The sequence below is a fragment of the Panthera uncia genome (assembly GCF_023721935.1).
Source record: "Panthera uncia isolate 11264 chromosome A3 unlocalized genomic scaffold, Puncia_PCG_1.0 HiC_scaffold_11, whole genome shotgun sequence".
In the NCBI taxonomy this organism is placed as follows: domain Eukaryota; kingdom Metazoa; phylum Chordata; class Mammalia; order Carnivora; family Felidae; genus Panthera; species Panthera uncia.
In genome coordinates this window covers 83,888,826-83,910,910 of record NW_026057578.1, presented here as the reverse complement: position 1 = coordinate 83,910,910, position 22,085 = coordinate 83,888,826, and the positions used below count along the sequence as shown (strand labels likewise).

Below are 22,085 nucleotides of genomic sequence, written 5' to 3'. Positions count from 1 at the left end.
CCCCTTATGCTACTATTGTCATATATTCTACTTTTGTATATGAAATAAGCTCAAAAATACAGTCATTATATCTATCTTAAACAATCATCATTTTATGAAACTAAGAAAATGTTTACCATTTCTGTTATTCCTCCTTCCTTTTTTTGTAGATCTAGTTTACATCTGGTATCATTTTCCTTTAGCCTGAAGAATTCCTTTAGTAGTCTTTTTTTTTTTTTTTTTTTTTTTTTGTGCAGGTTTGCTGGCGATGACTTTTTCAGGCTTTTTTTCCTTTTAATGTCTTAATTTTTGTCTGTAATTTTAAGGTTATTTTCACTAGATATAGAATTCTAAGTTGTCTTTATTTCATTTCATCTTTTTAAAGAGATCAATTTGTTGTCTTCTGGGTTGCATGTCTTTTTTTTTTTCTGATGAAAAGTAAGTGATTTTCATTGTTGCTTCTCTCTTTGTAATATATCTTTTCCCTTCTCCCTATGTTGTAAGATTATCTCTTTGTTCTGGTTTTCAGAAATTCAACTATTTTGACTTAGGTGATGGTATTTATTTATTTGTTTGTTTTTATTTTTTGTACTTGTCCTGCTTGGGGTTCTTTGAGATTTTTGAATCTTTGTGCAGAATACCATGTAAAGTACTCCAATTACACATATATTAGACCACTTGATATTATCCCACAAATCATAGGAGCTGGTTCATCTCCCCACTCTGCCTCTTGATCATTTTTCTGTCTCTTTCAGTTAAAAAAATTTTTTTAAGTGTATTTATTTTGAGAGAGAGAGAGAGCACGAGTGGGGGAGAGGGGCAGAGAGAAAGAGAGACAGAATCCCAAATAGGCTTCACAACATCAGCACAGAGCCTGATGTGGGGCTTGAACTCACTGTGAGATCATGACCTGAGCTGAGATCAAGAGTCAGACACTTAACTGACTGCCATCAAGGTGTTCCATGTCTCTTTCAGTTTCGATAATTTCTATTAACCTGTTGTTAAGTTTATCAATCACTTTTCTGCAGATGTTGTATTTTTCAATTCCATAGTTTTCACTTGGTTCTTCAGAATTTTCTTTTTTTTTTTCTTTCTGATATCCTGTGTCTCCATTATATTCACCTTTTCCTGTAAATTCTTTAACATGTTTATAATAGTTGCTTTAAATCCCTGTCTGATAATTCCAACCATTGAATGATCTGTGGTTTGCTTCCATTACTGTGTTTTTTCTTGATTATGGGTCACATTTTCCTGCTCTTTTCCCATGCCTCATAATCTTTTAATTTGTGTTTCAAACACTGTGAATAAAAAAAAAAAAACAAAACAGAACAGTGGAAACTTAGGTACAACATTGATTTGTTTTGTTCACTCACTGCAGACTCTTTTATCTTTGTGAGCTAGGGTGGTGGGGGCTGGGAGAGTTGATTATTTAGATTCCTCCTTGAGTTAAGTTGAGCTTGGGTTGGGTCACAGCTTTAATTAGAGTATGTTCCCTGTTATTAGCCTAATTCTCAGACTTCTGCCCTGCCCTGCCTTTGTGGTCTTTTCAGTATTTGAGTTGGGAGTGAGCTGGGTACAGCTTCAGTTATTTTTTTGCTTGGCTTTTGGATTCAACCCTGATAGAACTCCAGAATTCAAGCACTGCAAGGATCCATAGGATCATGCAATTTCTCTTTCCTTTTCAGCAAAAAAAGTAAAAAAGCAGTTCCACTGCTACTTTCTTGGAAAAAATGCAGAGGTGCAGGTGAGCTGGAGAATTGCCAGATTTTTTTTTTTTTCATTTGGGGCTCCTTCAGATAATCCATCCCTCTGGCACACATTGTTGATTAACAATGTCAGTTCAGCTGACTTTTCCTCATTTCTGAGAAGTCTCTGTCCATGGCTAAACTACTTTTCCAATTGCCTATACCCAGACCTCATCCATCACCAAGTATGGAAGCTTCTGTAGATTTCTGCTCAGCTATAAAGGGCTTGTTCATCAGTGCTTCCTGTGTGTCTGCTAGCCCCATAGAAACATATGAATTTTATTTCATCAGGACTTCTCTGGTTGACCATGGAAATGAAGGTTCTTCACATTACTCTACATCCTAACCAGAAGCAGAAATACTGTGAAGGCTTTTTCTAAATATTTGTGACTACACATTTGTTTCAAGTCAGGAAGAAAAAAACTAGAGGCTGACTACCAGCATATAAATATACTCTAGTATCTCTCATCTTAAAAAAAAAATCATCTGTGACCCCACATCTCCTTCTAGCTATTGACCAATTTGTTTGCATTTCTCTTCACAGCACAACTTCCTGAAATAGTACTTGCTTCCCCACTTCCCTGTCTTTCTTGGTGCAGACTTTCTTCAAATGTAGAGTGATCCAGAGATTACTGTTGTTCTGTCTGTTCATAGCACATGAGCAAGACAGAAAAACTTGCTGAAAGCTTTGCGTGCATGGTGGGGCATGCCAACTGGTGGATGGCCAGCTTTTCTCAACAGGCTTCTTGGTTGGGGACCCTCAAACATCAGTGTATGTAAATTCCTCTGCCCCCCACCCTCCCACCCCGAGATGTTTATTTCTACATAAAAGTAGTTTTCAAACTCTTTCCTTACTTGTTAGTCTGGAATTGGCAAGGGGGAGGGCTGGAAGCAATCACATTTGTTATGCAGATGTCTTCATAACTTTCCCTGGCCTGGTGTCTGATGGTGAAACCATCCTTGTCTAATTTTGCCAGAGAATAAACCTCTCTTCTCTGGTGCAGCTAGAGAAGAGGTAATTTTCACAGGTAGTGGAGGTGGTGGTTCTGAAGGTTGAACAGCTCCTAAGATAAACTCTGAAACAATAGTCCAGTTTTCACCTTGTTAGCCCTTCCTTGCTTTCTGCAGTATCTGACAGTTCCAGGTTTTGATCTTTCTAGGGTTCTGCTAGGCTTCAGACTTGTTTCTCTTTAGCATCTCATTCTGCAGGATTATATTTGACTTTTCTCCACACTGCTTGCTTCATTTGTCACTCCTCTGTCCTCTTTCTGCCCTCATATGTATAGTGTTCTTATGGCTTACATATTTCTTAGAGTCCTCAAAGATGGGCTTTGTGGTTTTGTTTCACATTCTCCTGAATGTGAAAGGGTAAAAATGTCTTTATCCCCATTCGAAAATGGAAAACCTTCCCTTCTAACCCATTCTTCTCTGACTTTTATCTCCACGTCTCTGCTGGTCTCCAACCATCTCCACGTTGCCAACCCAATAGTCACCTCCCTGGCTTCTTCTTACTCAACCTCTTATAACATCAGACACAGTTATCCTCTCCTTCAAGCTAAAATGCTTTCTTTTCTTGATTTCCATTATGGTGTGCACTCTTTATCTCCCTCATCAGTTGTTCTTTCTCATATTTCACTTGTAGGGTTTCCTTCTCCTCTAGAACTCTGAAGATTGAGTGACCCAGAACTCCCCTCAGACTTCCCCCATTCCCAACACCTACACTGTTTTACAAGGTAGTTAATTTCATTCTTCCCAAGACTTTGGTGCTAATCAAGGGAGCATGGCCTGCAGAAGAAGATAGACTTGAGATTCAAACTTACTTCTGCCACTTCCTAGGGATGTCAACTTTAGATTTCTCAAATGTAAAAATGAAGGTGTGGAACTGTAAGATCTAGTGGCTCCCTTCCAGCTCAGAATACTGTATCTGATTTTATGCAGGGACTAAAGAGCCTGGGCATCTGCTGGGAACCGGAAAGGCTATACTCGGCAGATAGGAGTAGTCCATGGGGTGGCACAGGGTCAAGTGGAAACCCGTAACTGAAGTTCACTAAGAGGAGTCCATCAGGGAATTTCCAAAGGTTTAAGCCTAAGCCGGCATAAAGAATAGGAGTGATGGTTTAATCACAGGGCAACATGATGAATTTGTCCAAACAAACTCCTCTTTACACAACTCTGTTTTGGTTGGTTATTCATTCATGCAGTGGTTTTCACCATGCAGGTCCCTATGGTACCACTTCACTTTCAAAATGAATCTGTAACTTTCCCATCACTAAATCCCTTTTCCCCTATTGAGCCAAATTCTGCAGGTGGGAGTGGTGGAAAGTGGGTTCTGTATTCAGGGTTTCACAAATATATAGCTTTCTCCTGTGAGAACCTTCTGTTCCATGTTCCTCTTAGTTCAATAGAGACTAGGTCTCTTTGGGTGCTGGTAGTAACTAAAATGGTCAGGTTGAGGTACTTGAGCCCAGGACCACTGACCACAACAAGTATTTGCAGAGGCATAAGATGGAATGGCACTCTGCCAAGTCCTGTGCAACAGAGACTGTGGAGCCCAGAATCATCTTCTTGGATGGAAGCTGAGAGTGCTCCAGGGAAGATGATCGGCAAGCATCTTGTTTTGGTCAGACCACATTTCTTTAAGTATAGGCTGGTGGAAGTTACAGTTTCTTCCAAAGATAGGACTTCCCTGTCACACTTTGGAGCAGTGTTGGGCTGGTGGCAGGAGGAGGTAGAAGTTATGTTCACACCAGATAACCCAACCCACAAGTCATAGGTGGGAACAATCTGTTTGAAAAGAAGAGTTGGAGGATGAAATAAATGTCGAGAGGCAAAGAGAACTCTTATAAATCACTAATGAGAATGAAAATTGGTGCAGCCCCTTTGGAGAACAATGAAATCATGCCTAGTGAAGCTATACATTCACATACCACAAGACCTAGCAATTCAATCCCTAGTTGTATATCAGAGAGAAATTCTTGCTTTTGACCCCCAAGGGGACAGGTATAAGAATGTTGATTGCAAGTTTGTTTATGACAACAAAGAGTTAGAAATAAACTAACTGTCCATGAAGAAGAGAACAGATAAGTACCTGATGGTACCTCATAGCCATACAGTATGATGCAAGAGAAAAGTATACATTAGTTAAGATGAACCAAGCACAGCTATGTGTATCTTCACAGAAAAAGTCTTAAAAACATGATGTTACGTGTAAAAGCATGTTCAAGAAAAATACATACAATATGACCATTTATTATAGAGTTTCATCTGAAAAATATAATGTATTGCTCACAGGTATACAAAAATATTCAGCATCCGTTAGAATGATAAGCCCCAAATTCAGGATGGTGATTATCTCTGGTGAGGAAAAAGAAAGGGGAATGTACACAGAGGTGTCAACCCCTGTAATATTTTGTTTCATAAGCTTGGTGGTGGATAATGGGTCTACTATGCTTTTTTGGTATACTTTTGTTACATTTGACATATTTAATAATTTAAAAAAGTTGTGGAGGGTGAGTAGCAGCGGCTGAGCCCGCAGTTCATGAGGAGGCAGTCAGAGCTGCTCAAGGGCAGCAGGACATCTTAGGCTTAGCCCTAGAGGCCAAGGGCTATGAGGTGATGGGCAGGCGGTGCTGTGGTGCTAGCCTATGTCGGCTGATAGCGGTTTGCCGTTGCCAGGCCACCGAGAACCAGTTGGTTTTGGCTGTCTTGCTTCATTCAGATCTGAGCACCCTGCCGTTCTCTGGTTCCACTGCCCACTTGGGTCGTCTGTCCTGCTGGCTTCATCCTGACAAGAATGTTTCTGCAAGCTGCTCTGTCAGATTTTATTATTTCTGTGTGCCTGCCACACGCGGGACAGCAGGTGAGGAAGGGAGGTGATATTTCCTGAGCATCTGGGCTGTGCCAGGGTCTCTGCCGGGCACTTTCCATACAGTAATTTACAAAAGCCTCACAGCAACACCACAAGGTGGGCGTCATTATCTTCATCGTACGTTTGAGAAAAGAGATTCAGGGAAGTTCAGTAACATGCTGTGCTGGGGGAGCCCAGACTGGAACCCAAACTGATCTGGGTACAAAGTCTGTATTGTCTCTACTGCATCTGGGGTGTCCATACTTGGACTAGGACAGTTTACTGTACACAAAGACACAGGATACACACACACACACACACACACACACACACACAATGTATATGTATTTTTTTCAGAGTGTAAGTTGTACTCTATAATTTGGGAAAGACCTCAACATGATTTTTATATAAAATCTAAACATTGGTATATTATTAAATAGGATACAAATGTACATGCATTTTAAAGATGAAAGGGTATTGAAGAAAAAGTTTGCTTTTGATAAGCCAATTCAAACTATATGCTAGGGCCCCAGGGGTATACTTTACTTTCTTCTCCTAATAGGGGTACCCCCAGAGGAAGAGTGTGAGAAGTACAGGACCTCACTACTCTCACAAATCAGTCTGCTCCCAGAACAGCTGAATTGTTTCAAGGTGGGTTCTTTTTACCATCACTGAGATTCAGTATAAGGAGGCCTGAGACAAACTTCCTCTAGAGATATTGCCTGTGAGCTCCTGTCTGGAAGAAGTCTCGCTAGAACCATTACACAAAGGAAAAAAAAAACCTTTTCTCTAGCCTCATGCTGAAGCAGTATTTTCTACCTATATCCCGCTATATTGGGATAGACTGGCCAAATGTTAGAAACTTCGGAGAAGGATGTGAGCCACGGAGAACTGGGAGCTTGCTCTCTGGATTGCTGTTGGGTTTACTATGATGATTTGAGTAGGGTGTGTCCAGGAGGATTTGGGGTGATTCCTTAGCTGTTTGTCAAAACCCGAACCACAACAGTAACAATACTTATTGTGTGCCTGGCACTGTTAATCCTTCTAACAGTTCTATGCAGTAGAGACTATCATTCTATTCATTTTATAGACGAAGAAACAGGCACAGGGAGGTAAGGAACTTTCCCATGGACCCAGCTCCTGGGATATTCTCTCTCAGTCAACAGGACAAGAGAATAAACACATGCTTCCCTCCATTTCTCTTAATTTTGCCATCCAAACTTCTTGTACCTAAATAAAGAGTACCTAAAAATGGAGCAAATCCAGGTTCTTTCAAGTGCAAAGTATCTGGAGATTCTTTTTCTCTCTTGTTATTTTTAAATTTAGAAAAGGCTTTTAGAACTATGTCTCTTGGTAATGACAGCCTGTAATCATTCTGCTCCAGGAATCAAGCGATGTGTTCAGAGTATGTCATTTTCCCCTGTGACACTAATGGCAAAACCACACTCTCAACCAAACCAAAGGATGACTGAGAGGGATGGAGAAGTGTGGTCTCTTGGTTTCCACTCAGCAGTTTGAGCCAAGAGTTCTTGGCTTTCACTCCAACTCCTTAAGCAATAGGCAAAATGCTTAACCTCTTAACCCCATCTGTGAAATGCTGATGCTACCTCTTTACCTCTTTGTGAGGAGTATTTCCAAGCTCAAGTTGTTACAAAATCCTGAAGATAAAATGTGGGGAGGGCATGTGTTTTCAGAGACGTGTTTTCTGGAAGAGGTCTGAGGGTTTGGGTGGTGAATTGTCTATGCTAGCAATTGTTTTTAACTTAAAACTGTATGTAATTGTAAAACTGTGGGAAACTCTATAGTATAGTGATTAAGAATGTGGACATTGGGGACAGCATGCCTGGATTCAAATCCAACTTCCTACACTTTTACAGCAGAGTGGTCTTGTGCATTCATTGACTTAGTCTCCATCTACATAATACATGTAATAAATGATTCTCATAACAACCTAACAAGGTAGGTATTACCAATTTTCTCTTACTATAGTTGAGAAAAGTATTCTAGGTTATTGGTACATTATAATTCATTAATAAAAGATTGTATATAGACACAAAAGTAAGTTTACTCATGCATTTGCACATATACATAGTGGCTGGTTCTGTTTAACTATTTCACAGACAAGAAACCAAAGATAGCAGCACAGTGAATTGGGTGGATTATATAATAATGTAGTAGAAAAAATCACTAGATTAAAAATTTTTAATTTTGTTGGTTAAAAAAAAATCCTACCACTACTGATGACTTGTATGAATTTGGGCAAATAATTCAATCTCTCTGAGAATAATTTTCCTGAGCAGTGAAATGAGGCCAGTGAGAGAGTTGGATAAGATGTAATAATTCTTTGACTCATGGTTGTTTGCTTATGCTTTGTTTTTTAATCTTGCAAAGTTTAGAAGGAAGGTGAGATTTCCAGGTAAAAACAGTGGCTCTGGGTCTACACATTTAACTTCCCCCCTTTTTCCCTCCAAAAGCCTATAGAAACAGCTAAACTAGTTTAATACAGGGAAATGTTTTTTTTCCGTGGTGGAAAATAGGTAAGAGTGCCACACACATGCCAGGTACCTGGGATAATTCCTACAAGAAGTAGAGTTGCTGAGATCAGGTTGAGGAAGGGCCTAGCAGCCTGGAATTCTAGGACATGAAAAGCCCGCGGTTGGCGATGGGTTCATTTCTTACCACAGTGATCCAAAACCTACACCTGACATTCTTCTTTTGGCTCCAGCTTCCCTCTTACCTTGGACACACTACTGGGTCTCTACTCTTTCCAAGCAAAAATTATACCACATCTAAGTTAGCCCATTGTCTTTCGCCTGGGATCTTCACATTTTCAACAAAGATTTTTTCATGACCCCTGACAGAACTCACCCCAAATGCCAGTGCTGAAAAACCTGGTTGCTCCTGTTTTGAGTCACTATGCTAAGGAAAGTCTCAGGAGTTGGGAAGAAGAGGACCAATTTGAGGAATTTAAGAAAATTTCCCCTTTGAAAGAAACTCATTTGAAAAACAGGGGAGCACACAAAGCAATTCTAATTCATATTCATGATGAAGATATTCCATTTCCAACACAATAGCAGGGTGCCACACACATACACAAAAGGAAAAATTTAGGATCAGAAAAACATTCATAGGGTTGATTCATAGATATTCATAGAGATTATTTGTCAGGTAAAAATGCAATGGCACTGAAAACAGTAAATGAAAGATGAAAGAAATTAAAGCAAGCATAAATAAATAAGTAGACAGCCTGTGTTCATGGTACAGAAGACTTAAAATTGTTAAGGTGATAATACTACCCGAAGTGATATACAGATTCAGTTCAATCCCTATCAAAATTCTAATGACATCTTTCTTCAGAAATAGAAAAACTTATCCTAATATTTATATGGAATCTCAAGGGACCCCAAAAAGCCAAAAAATTGTCTAAGAAGGACAAAAGTTGGAAGACTCACACTTTCTGATTTCAAACTTACTACAAAGCCACAGTAATCAAAATAGTGTGGTACTGGAATAAGGACAGATGTATAGAGGGCCCAAAAAGAAAACTTTGGATATATAGTCAAGTAGCTTTCAAGAAGGGTGCTAACCAGTCAATGGGGATAAGACAATCTTTTCAACAGATGGTCTGGGAAAACTGGATGTCCATTTGCAATAAAATGAAGTTGGACACTATTTAAAGCATATACAAAAATTAATTCCAAGTGGATCAGGGACCTAAATGTAAGAGTTGAAACTAGAAAACCCTTAGAAAAATCATTGAGAAAAAGCTTCATGATGTTGGATTTGGCAGTTTCTTGGGAGATGACACCAAAAGCATGGGCAACAAGTAACGAACTGGCGAAACTAGACTCATCAAAATTAAAACTTTTGTGTGTCAAAGGGCACCATTAACAGAGTGAAAAAGTAACCCACAGAATGGGAGAAAAATATTTTCATACCATATATCTACTAAGGGATTAATATCCAGAATATATAAAGAACTCTTAGAAGTTAACAACAATAAAAAACTCAAATAAAATATGGACAGAGGACTTCAACAGACATTTCTCTAAAGATACACAAATATGCCAATGAGCACATGAAAAGATGCTCAATATCACTAAACATTAGGGAAATATAAATTGAAACCACAATGAAATACCATTTCACATCCATTAGAATGACTGTTATTTAAAAAACAAAAACAAGAAACATAGTAACAAGTGTCAGCAAGGATGTGGAGAAATTGGAATCTTTGTACATTACTGGTAACAATGTAAAACAGTGCAGCCACTGTGGAAAACAGTCTGGTAGGTCCTCAAAAACTTAAATATAGAATTACCCTATAATCTAGCAATTCTACCTCTAGGTACATGCCCAAAAGAATTGAAAGCAGAGACTTCAACAGACATTTACATGCCAATGTCCATAGCAGCATTATGCCCATCAGACAAAAGATGGAAATAAGCCAAATGTCCATTGACAGATGAATGGATAAACAAAATGTGGAACATACACACAATGGAATATTATTCTGCCTCAAAAAGGAATGAGATTCTGAAATATGCTACAACATAGATGGACCTTAAAAACATGCTAAGTGAAATAAGCCAGATTGAAAAGAAAAAATATTATATGAATCCACTTATAAGAGGTAACTAGAGTAAACAAATCCATAGAGACAGAAAGTAGAATGGAGGTTACCAGGAGCTGGGAACAGTTTCAGTTTGGGATAATGAAGAAGTTTTGGAGATGGATAGTAGTGTGATGGTGGCACAACGTAAAGCCACTGAATTGTATTCTTAAAATGGTTAAAATAGTAAGTTTTATGACATGTATATTTTACTATGATAAAAAAATTTCAGTGGAAGCTGCAAACAATAAGTTGAATACAAACAAAGTTAAAAATTGGTGAATTACAGGACAAGAGTGAAAAATTCTCCAAGAACTCAAAGAAAAATGATAAAGATTAAAAAATTATGCCTAGAACACAAAAAAGTTTAGAATACATTTAAAAATCCTAAGGATGAAAGAAAAGTAATAATAAAAAATTGTAGAAAAATATTTCTGAAGTTCAAGATATTTGTTATATCCTGATGAAAAGGTTCAAATCCTATACAAAGTATTATCCAAAATTAATGAAAGAACATACACCTAGATATTTTTTCTTGATTTTTTTTTTAATTCCAAGGTTAAGGAAGTATATTTTTACAAGCATCCATCCAGAAGCAGAAAAAGACTATTCACAAAGGAGAAATGTACTAAATTGGCATTTTTCTGTATGCAATGTAGAATAGGATATACGCAAGTTGGCATAGTGTCATTGTCAGTAAATTTAGGAGAAAAGATAGAGTATAAGAACTTCATATTCAATTAAAATGTTTATATGGAGGTGAATAGCAATAATTCTCAAATAAGTTGGGACTTGGAAAGCTTAATATTCACATAGCTTTCAGGAAGATTTTACCTGAAAAAAGACTTAGCCAACTAAAAAATTAAAAAATAAATCAGGTAAAAATTTCAAGTACTGGAAAGGAACTATGTATGTGTATGTGTGCATGTGTATGTATTTATGAGACATAATGCAAATAGTTCTTAAGAAATTCAGCAAGGAAGGGTGCCTGGGTGGCTCAATTGGTTAATCCTCTGACTATTGGTTTTGGCTCAGGTCATGATTTCATGGTTCTTGGGATTGAGCCCCATGTCGGGTTCCATGCTGACAGCGCTGAGCCTGCTTAGGATTCTCTCTCTCCCTCTCTCTCTGCCCCTTCCCTGCTTGCATGCACGTGCTCTCTGTCTCTCTCTCTCTCAAAATAAATAAATAAACTTAAAAAAAAAAGAAATTCAGCGAGGAGAATAAATGAGATTACTTAATTGTTGCCATTGTAAAGACAAGCAAAATTCATTGGGAACTGTTGCTAGAATAAAAATGAAATTATACTTCTTCAAATTCTACTTTTCAAGTTTCTGGTGCAAAATTAAAATATCAAAGAAGGGTAAAAGATAAATGAGTGGACACAGATATAGCAGAAAAATGTTTTTAAAAATTTAAGTTTATAAAAATTTTTTTGACAAAGGACTTAAAAAGCATGAAAGGTAACAGAAAGGTATTCTACGTTGATTAGACATATAGTCCATAATGAAAACCCATGTGAACTAAACAATATGGCATAAATTATAAAGCAATGTGTTGGAGATTCAAATAAAAGTTATGGTGGAAAGTTTAACAATACCTCTCTGTCCTCACAGATCAAGTAAACAAAAATATAAGGTATTTGACAAATTTAATCAATACATTTCTTATATAAAAATTTTTATCCATCAGGTATACATATGGTCTAACATCCATGGATGATAAGTAAAATTTAATCACTAATCAACCAACAAAAATTAATAAATTTTAAAAGTAGAAATTACATAAACCAGTATTTTAGAAAAGAAAACAAACAAAAAAGAAACTCATTCACAATGGAAGGAAAACTTAAAAATGCCTTTGGAAAACACTTAATAACACTGTATGAGACGGATTTGAATAAAAAACAATAAAACCTTAGTAAGAGACATAAGTGAAGGGATATATCTTTAAATAAGAAAATATATACAATAAAATTGCAATGCCATTTTGCTAAGGTGATTCTGTACTTTCTATACAATTCAAGTGAAAACCCCAAGAATATTTTGGTACATTAAGCAAATTATGTAAATTCCCATGGTAAAACAAGCAAACAAAAAAACAAACTACAAAAGACCAGGGAGATTTTCACTCATGATTAGAAATGAAGAAGGACTAGGGGCGCCTGGGTGGCTCAGTCGGTTGAGCGTCCGACTTCGGCTCAGGTCATGATCTCGCGGTCCGTGAGTTCGAGCCCCGCGTCAGGCTCTGGGCTGATGGCTCAGAGCCTGGAGCCTGTTTCCGATTCTGTGTCTCCCTCTCTCTCTACCCCTCCCCCGTTCATGCTCTGTCTCTCTCTGTCTCAAAAATAAATAAACGTTAAAAAAAAAAAAAAAAAGAAATGAAGAAGGACTGGTCTTCCAGATGCTAAAACTAATAAAAATGGTGTGGCCCTAGCTAGGAACAGAAATGCAGTGTATCAGAATAGAAAACACAGCAGTAGATCCATGTCTACCAAAGAGTTTAATTTTTCAAATTGGTAGTAAATGATTATTCAGCAAATGATGTTGGAAAAACTGGCTAAGCACTCAGAGAAAATGGATGGATCTTGGCCTTATACCTTACATCAGATGAATTTCTAGAAGTAATGCTCTACATGTAAAAAAAAAGTATAAAAAATACTGTAAGTAAAAGTAGTCATAAAAGGACAATAGCAGCCCAATCACAATTATGAACACTGATGTTAAATTTCTAAATAAAATGCAGAAAACAGAGTTCGACTCTACATTAAAATAATAATCTATGACAACCAAGTGTAACCAGAAATGCAAGAATGATCCAATATTAAAAAAAATATTTTAAATGCATTTCACTGTGTTAGTAGGTCAAAGAAAAAAAAAGGATCATCTTAATATATGCCAAAAATGCATTTGATTAAATTGAATATCTATTCCTGATTTCTTTTAAAGGAAGAGTTGGACTTCCTTGACATGATCTCATTCCAAATGATGAGACATCTAAAATATTTAAATCAAGATCAGGAAAAAGACTGTCCAGGGAGTACATAGGGAATCATGTGCAGTAGTTAACATTAAAATAATGTATTCCAATAGTACTTAAATTAACATTAGATCCTTTATGATGCTGTTGAAGAAACCTGAAAAATGTGTTGCAGTTTATCAATCATTTTGCAAACTGATGAAGCTATGAAATCTTGGAAGAGCAACATGATATAATGCAAAACATATGAGTCGGACTGATTCCAGAATCCAGAATCATACTACTAATTCTGCCATTTTTGTTATTTGGCCATAGCAAGTTATCTAACATCAGATTCTCGGTGCCCCTTATCTACAAAATTGAAGCAATAGCAGGCAAGATGGAGTAAACTTGCTACTGGCTATCTCATCTCTCCTGGCAATTATTGCCAAAACCTCTGGACAAAATAAAAATGCAAACAAATAAGGACTATGAAAAGTAAACAAAGCAGATGGATTGGGAAGAGTAGTTAAAACCTGGACAAATAACCCAGACAAGTACGAATTCCACATTCCCCCTGCTCTTTTCTTTCATAGCTTTAACCTGAGGGTGGGTCTCAGTCACATGGTAGTGGCCTGGGAGGTCACCATATATCAGGCCCCTGGGGAAGGGACCCCCTGTGGCTCAAAGAATGTGGAGAGAATCCCAACTTTCATTTCTCTTTGATTACTTCTGCCTTTGCCCCATGGGTGACCTCAGTAGAGAACTACACGAGACAATGTGGAGGCCAAACTCCAAGATAAACCCCACTTTTCTTACTAGAGGACTTGGAAAGGGCGGCCTCAGTGGGAAACAGTGTGTGGGGAATCCTGCAGAAGAGAGAGCTGGAGAAGGGGGTCCCAATAATTCTGTGTATGAAGCTGTATAAGTCCTGGGCTTATCTCTGAGCTGCACATGTGTAGGACAGGCTTGAAGCTGCTTAGCAAAGGCTTTGAAAACTGAACTGAAAAAAAAAACCACCAACCACAGAAGAAGAGAGAGAACATGTTGTCTGAACCTCGTGCAAACAGAGAAAACAAATTAATATTCTCCAGAGGATTTGAAAATGACTCAAGAGTCTGAACAACCTAATATTAAAAGTTTCTAGGATATAATCTAAAATTACTCGACATACAAAGCACCTAGAAAATGCACCAATTCTCAGGAAAGAAACAATTAAGATGCCAATCTTGAGCTTATGAAATTGTCAGACAAAGAATTTAAAGCATATAAGGTTTATATGTTTACTTTATAGTTTTTATATATTATATTTAATTATATTACATATGGTTGATCTCATAAATATTTACCTCATATGTAATCTCATTGTATATCTAAATATATATGATATATTTCATTATATGTTATATCTTATTATATGTTTTTATATATTATATATTTAAGTATTTATATATTTATTTTATAATTATGCTCCCATGAGGTAAAGGTAAATACATTTGAGATAAATGGAAAGATAGATGATCTCAGCAGAGGAATAAAATTTTTAAAAGGAACAAAATAGATATTTTGGGACTGAAAAATCACAATGTCTATGACAAACAATTCAATAGATGAGCTCAGCAGCAGGATGGAGATGACAGAGGAAGGAGTCTGTGAACATGAAGACACATCAATAGGAATGATCTAATCTGAAAAATAGCAAGAAGAAAGATTGGAAAAGAATTGAACTGACCTTCAGGCACATGTGGAATCATATCAAATGGTCTAACATCTCTGTCGCTGGTGTCCCAGAAGGAGAGGAGAAAGTGGTGCAGAAAAAATAGTTGAAAAATAGGGTCGCAAATTTCTCAAATTTGGTGAAAGACAAATTATACATTCAAGAACCTCAGCAAATCCAAAATAGGAAAAACTCCAAGAAAACCATGCCTAGATAGATCACATCAACCTGCTGAGGAGAGCTAAAGAAAAAAATGCTGAAAGCAGTTAGTGATAAATAGTATATTCCATATAAAATAAGGAGACCCCATTAGAGATTGAATGGTTATATGAGGTTAAGTGAGAAATGATATGTAAAATGTTCAGCAGATAAAAGACACAAATGGTAAGTATCGTTATTCAAATTGTAATTCCTTTACTACCTCTCAACACACCGTATTTATTTTCTATTATATTTCTTCAGCCTTCCTGTGGTTTCCTTTATATGGATTTGATCCCAAGAAGTGGATGCAAATATGTCTTTGATATTATTTCTTGTGGTTTACCCACAATCTCTTGCTCTTGTGGAAATGAGAGTCTCTGAATTCACGTCCTGTTTTTGAGCAAGTTTTTTTTTTAACTTACACGGTTCCTCAGTCATTACATCGGTACAATAATGCATCTATTACTGTCTTATAGGGATATTGTGAAAATCTGATGATATATAGAGAAAAACGTAAACATTCCTGTGGCCAACTAAAACACTGGAAGTCATATCTTTCAGAAACAGTACCAGTTTGGAAGCTCCGAAAGCCTAGTTCTTTTAGCCAATCTCATGAAAAAGTATTTTGGAGAGAGAAGGCTTGTCCACATTTCTCCCTAGGCTGATAATGTTGGGGATGTGTCAGTAATCCATTCATGCTTTGCCAGCTGACCCATAGGTTAGGCCAAGCAGTCACCACATGAAACCAAAACATCCTTTTTAGCAAGGCATTTTTTGGCTGTTTGATGCATATGCAGCCCTTAAATATTAAATGCTGTTTCTAGCAAAGTGGAGATCATAACCTCTGTCTTCTCCGTGGTACAGGAAACTAGGAGTAGTGAAGTTAAGGCATAAAACATTAGATTCAAGTGAAAAACATTGGATTCAGGTGACTAATTTGAGCTAGCATAACCAAAACGAGTCTGAAAGCCTAAGCATTTTAACAACGTTTATAAATCTGTAACCCCCTCGGCTGCCCTCCCCACTTCCCAGAGGCTGTGAGCAGTAGCACACAAAATACCCACAAGAGGTGTGAGATCTAGGTCTCTGGGCCAAACTCAATAATGGAGTGAGTGGGGTCAATGTGAAGCAGCACCGGGCGGCCTGGGTTGTAGGAGGATGTGAAGAATAGGTGAGAGGGGAGTCTTCTCTGAACAAAGCCATCTCTGCATAATGGATGTCCTCATGTAAAGACTGAGAGAAAGTAGGAGTCTTTCATAGGCTAGAGACACTTTCTCAGAGCTTCTTAAAATCCTTGGCCAATAGTGATGGAAAAATCTCTCAAGTTTCTTGGGCTTTAGGATTCTCTGTTTAACAGAAGGCAGCAAGGGAGAGTGGAAGGAATGTGGAGCCTGCATCTAGTGTGCATTCTACTTGGTATCCTTAGGAATACGATATGGCCTCAGTTTCTTCTTCTGTTAATAGGAAATAAGAAACCCCTGTTTTAAAAATGGGGTTTCAAATGGCATGCATGAATAATAGATACTGCTGAAGGAGAAATAGGACTTGAGGGGCGCCTGGGTGGCTCAGTTGGTTAGGCGACTGACTTCGGCTCAGGTCATGATCTCATAGTTCGTGAGTTCGAGCCCCACATTGGGCTCTGTGCTGACAGCTCAGAGCCTGGAGCCTACTTCAGATTCTGTGTCTCCCCCTCTCTACCCCTGGAGTGAGTGAGAGTGAGGGGAGTGTCTACCCCTCCCCTGCTTATGCTCTGTATCTCTCTGTCTCTCAATAATAAATGAATGTTAAAACAAATTTAAAAAAGAGAAATAGGACTTGAAAACTTTTACATGGTACAGAGAATTCTTTTTGTTACACATGGGAAACAAAGACATGGAGAAAAATGAGGACTAACTCAGATTTGCTGTGTTAGTGCAAAATCCAGAAAACCTTACTCCATCCTGTTAGTCCTAGTCTGATTTCTGGAAGAAGAATGTTATAAAGTCTCCCTGTCCTCTGTGCTTGCCCTTCCTCCTTTCCTTTTCCCTACATGTCCATACACAGTCTGTCAGTAGTCCCACATGTGTCTCCCCCACCCCATGATGTTTCTCTCATGTCACTATTGCATTTTTTTAAAAGTGGACAAAAGTGTTATTAACTCAAGAAAACTGTTATCTCCACTTCCAACATACCATCCTAATTATGAACAAATGGTATGTCTCTATTTTTGCTAGTTTTCATGGGTAAGTGGTAAAACCCCAAATAATATCTTTGTTAAGCTACGTCTAAGTAATCCTTGTATGTCAACAACATTTTGCCACACCTGATTCAAAATTTCCTTTTTTCCATGGTACCATAAACCCTCCCTTTCTATTCCCTGCCTTGGCAATTATGTTTAATAATATTTCACGTTCTTACTTCTCTCACAGTATGCTTATTATATCTCTGAAACCTTAACCCACAAAATAAATCTAATTTAAATAAAAGAAACTATAATCCTCCAAGGATTTGGCTTGCTAACATTCTGCTTGAAGTTAGCAGACTGAGTTGCCAATCAAATGTAAGATTTACCTTAATGCGATTTAGTCATTTACAGAATTTCACCAACATCAGGAAATTCTATCAGTCATCACAGAGTAAACTAGCAGATGGGTCAATGTACAAAGTTCAAGGCTTCAGTGGAAAGAAAGAACTATATGATTAAAATGACTGATGGGGCGCCTGGGTGGCTCAATCAGTTAAGCATCTGACTTCGGCTAAGGTCATGATCTCTCAGTTCTTGAGTTCGAGCTATCGGTGCTGATAGCTCAGAGCCTGGAGTCTGCTCGGATTCTGTGTCTCCCTCTTTCTCTCTGCCCCTCCCCTGCTTGTGCTCTCTCTCTCTCAAAAAGAAATAAACATTTAAAAAATTTTAAATTTAAAATGACTGACAGTCAAGGCTGGCACTAGGGCACATATACCAGAACTACTCAGGAAAAGGTGGGCTTTTTAGCAACAGGGAAGGGAAGCATCCTTACCTGTCTTCTGTTAGCTTCATTAGGGTTGTTCCTCGAGTAGAGAAGACAATAAAAGACATTCTTAGCTGTGGGCTGGAAAGGAAAAGAAATTCTATTAGGGCAGATAGAAAGACCGTAGAATGCCATTTCCTTCCAGTCATCTTCCCTGTTTTTCCTCTCCTATCTGGCTGCCAGAGCTGAGGACCTACAACCCTAAGAGAGACCCCGCAGCTGGTGTCGCAAGTATTTAGCCAGTAGCCGACTTGAAACTGTGGACCAGCGGGAAGACCTGCAGTGTCTTCCGGGGGCGCTGCTTCGAATTTGACACCACCGCTCAGTGACAGCGGGTGACAAATAGGAAAGCTAACATTCATCACTGCCCCATGCTCTGTCTGAAGAAGTGTAACTCTAGAAGACGACTGGTCTGCATGGTGTTTATAAAAAGGGGACCCTGATTGGTGAAATTTGATAGTGTCTCCAGGGCAGTCCAGTGTATCCTCTAACGAGGGGAGTGGCTAAACCTGTTGCAGCTTGGTGCCATCAGCCGCTAAGATCATACTATAAACACCCTTTGCTCTGAAAGCAGGATCACCATCAACTTTTAATTTCTGCTCGATTTCCCAAGCAGGTGATCCCAGAAGGAGAGAAGGTGCTGATGGGCCACAAGAATATCTATTCCACTTGGTAGTTTTATACTTCTCATTATTAATGAACATGGTGGCATGGCTTGTTTATGGCAGTGCTCAGGAGCTTTATCCTGGATAAAATCCACACTCTTAGAGGCAGAACAACTCTCAGTTGAGGACCAAACGTGTTTCTCTGTCTGCAAGATGGACTGTCCAGAAATAACAAAAGCAAAACAGACATTTAAAAAAAAAAGAAAAGAAAAGACGGGGCACTTGGGGAGCTCAGTTGCTTAAGCGTCCGACTTTGGTTCAGGTCATAATCTCATGGTTCATGAGTTCGAGCCCCGCATCGGGCTCACTGCTGTCAGTGTAGAGCCCACTTCAGGTACTCTGTCCCCCTCCCCTGCTTATGCTTTCTCTTTCTCTATCAAAAATAAACATTAAAAAAAAAAAGAAAAGAAAAGATGGACTATCAGACTGTAGTGGATTCACCAATAGAGTGCTGTCTGTCAGGCACTGTCTCTGGGTGGCCAACTGGTTCATCTGTCACAATGTCAACCTGTTTCTTCACCATGCACTACCCTCCCACCCCTGATTTGGCCCCCATATCTTATAGTTCCCACCTCCTCCAACATTTCCTAAACCCTCCCTCCTTTTCCATTTCTTAGCTTAGGACTTTGCCCTCAACTATGTGACCACTGCAATTATTTCCTGGCCGGTGACCTTGCCTGTCAACAGTCTTTGCTCCAATTCATTCTCCACACTGCTTCCCGAGCTATTTTCCTAAAATATAAGTCAGACCTGTCATCCATCTGCTATAAAAATCTCCAATGGCTCCTACTGCCTCTAGGATAAAGTCTACATTCAATACCATACATCTGATGCATCTTTGGAAACCCTTATCATGGTGTTTAATACTTGGTAGGAGCCTAAGGAGTATGAATTGAATGCCGGTATCTTGAAACAGACCTCGGTTCTCTGTCCATGACACAATTCTTCCTATTACCACCTCACTGCAGCTAATCAGCAAAACACCATAATTATCATAATACTATAATAACAGTCAACCTTATCAAGTGCTCACTATGTATCAGGCACTATCATTAAGTGATGCGCACATATTAGCTCATTAAACCAGTGACAACTTTATGAGATCAGTACTATTATTGTTCCTGTTTTCCAGAAAATGAAATTGAGACTCTAAAGGACAAAGTAATGTTCCCAAGGTCACACAGTGGGAAAGTAGTGGACCCAGGACTTAAAACCAAGCTCCTGGTTCTAGAACTTGGGCTCCTAAACAATTATACAGAGTTCAGCTCTAGAAAAAATTGAATTTGAAATGTGGGTAATGTACAGCTCCAAGAGGCAACTAGTATATTTGATATATGAGTCTTGGCTAGAGACATAATTTGGGAGTTTTCAGCATACTAATGTGAGTGGAATTGTTCGAAGACAGTGTCAGCAGTGAGAAGGGAAGTGACCCAAATCTAGAACCAACACTAACATTTAAAGGCCCAGCTCTAGTCAGTGAGATGAAAGGAGAACCAGAAGATGGAGGAAAGAATTTCGAAGAGAGGGAGCTCTCAATCAAACGAAGCTCCTGTATCCAGCAGAATAAGCACTGCAAGACACTCTCTGTCTTTGTCCTCTTAGGGCATTAGTTAGGGACTTTGGTGAGAGCAAGCAGGTGGAGGGGGGGATGGAAGCCAGATGGCAGTGGGTTAAGGAATGAATAGGAAGTAAGGATATGGTGATACTGAGTCTTTAAAGATATTTGAGTGAGAAACCAGCAAAGAAATAGGTATCTATAGTGTCTACAGAGGAACATAATCTGGAGATTTGTTTTTTTCTGTGTTTTTTTTTTCAGATGTGGGGCAGGTGAGATTTGTTTATGTCTATTGATGTAGAAATGGTAGAGAAAAATACAAGAGAAAAACAAAGACCTGGAGAAGATTGGAGACAATGGGACAAATGGACTAAAATGGAGGGGTCGCCTTCAAAGGGGGAATACTTGAATCTCAGAGATAAGGGGAAGGACATGCATGCATCTTTTAAGAGTAGGACTGGAACTTTAGGAAATCACTTTTCTGTTATTCACAGGGCTCTTGGTGAAACCGGGAGGTGAAGTTCTTTGCTGAGAGTGATGGGTGAGAGGTGTGGGTTGAGGTCTTGAAGGAAACAGAGAAAAGTGAATAAACAAAAATCATTCATTCCTTTTCAAAATCTATCCATTTATTCAAAAATATTGATTGAGCATGTACTATGTGTCAGATACTATTACAGGCACTTGGGCTGCAGCAGTCAAAATACAGTACCTGAATCTTGGAATTTGCATGACAGTGACAGTGATATCTTGGTGCTACACTCTGAGGGGGTCCATAGACAAGAAAGGCCAGAGGAGACAACCAGAGGAAAGTGTCTTGTGGTCTGGATTAAGCCATGTCGACTTTTCTCCTCCTCAGTTTCTTTATCAATAAAATGAAAGGATTGGGTTAAGTGGTTTCTTAGTTCCTCCACCCCTACCTCTCAGTGTCTTTGATTCTAAGACAGTGAGGCATCTGGAATTGCTGAAGGAACAGCGAGAGAGAAGTGCTGAGTGGCCGCTCTAAGCCAGGTGCTGGGCTACTTGGTTTGCACATGTTTTCTATTCTAATTTTCACATGCAAACCAGGGTTCAACCAAGGTAAGTCAATTGCTCTGGTTGCACAATGGAGCTTGGATTCAAGTCCACATCTGCCTAACTTCAAATCCTTTTCCAGTAGACTCCTCTGCTTCAGAAAGAACAGAAGACCAGAAGGGCAAATAGAAATAGAGCAGATACTGTCAAGTGTCTAGAGGCAGATTTGTTTTATATCACTTCAAAGGATATAATGGATATAATGGACGGGAGTATAGGAAGAACATGTTGGCTCAACGACAAAAAGACTTTTCTGGAAACTGGAATTGTCCAACTATTGAGCTGTTTTCCTCCAAAGGTAGCAGTTTTTCACCAACGCTATTCAAGTTAAGGGTAGCGAATGTCTCTTAGGATAGTTTGGGAAGTCGTTGTTTTCAATTGTAGGCTTCTACAATTCTCCCAAATACTTTGATTTTAATACCACTCATGTATTTGCTTCTTTCCCCTCCCTCTCTCTCCTCTTGGCATCTGCTTTTTCCAACAATCTGGGTTTAGATGCTGCCTGCTGCAGCTTCTAATTTTTGACATCACAGAGAGGATACCTCCTAACCCTTCCCCTCCAATCAGGCAAGCAGGTAAGAGGTCAACTGAATTTGGAGGGAATGTGTTTGTCATTATATTGGTCTCAGGAGTCTTCTGAGATAAAGAATCTTATTCAAAGAAGAAGTTTATGGTTACTCACATGGGCTGGAAGACTTTACCGATGCCATGACACAGGAGTGGGGCTGCTTTAGAGTTCACGATGATC

General features: G+C 38.7%; 1 protein-coding gene across 1 annotated transcript in view; it reads right to left on the bottom strand.

The window, feature by feature from the left end:
* The window catches only part of ANTXR1 (ANTXR cell adhesion molecule 1), a 221,261-nt gene that overhangs the window by 172,843 nt on the left and 26,333 nt on the right, over positions 1-22,085 (bottom strand). The window contains exon 3 of the mRNA XM_049651578.1: positions 18,056-18,127. Coding sequence (XP_049507535.1) covers positions 18,056-18,127 — 72 coding nt within the window. The remainder of the gene's footprint in view (positions 1-18,055; positions 18,128-22,085) is intronic.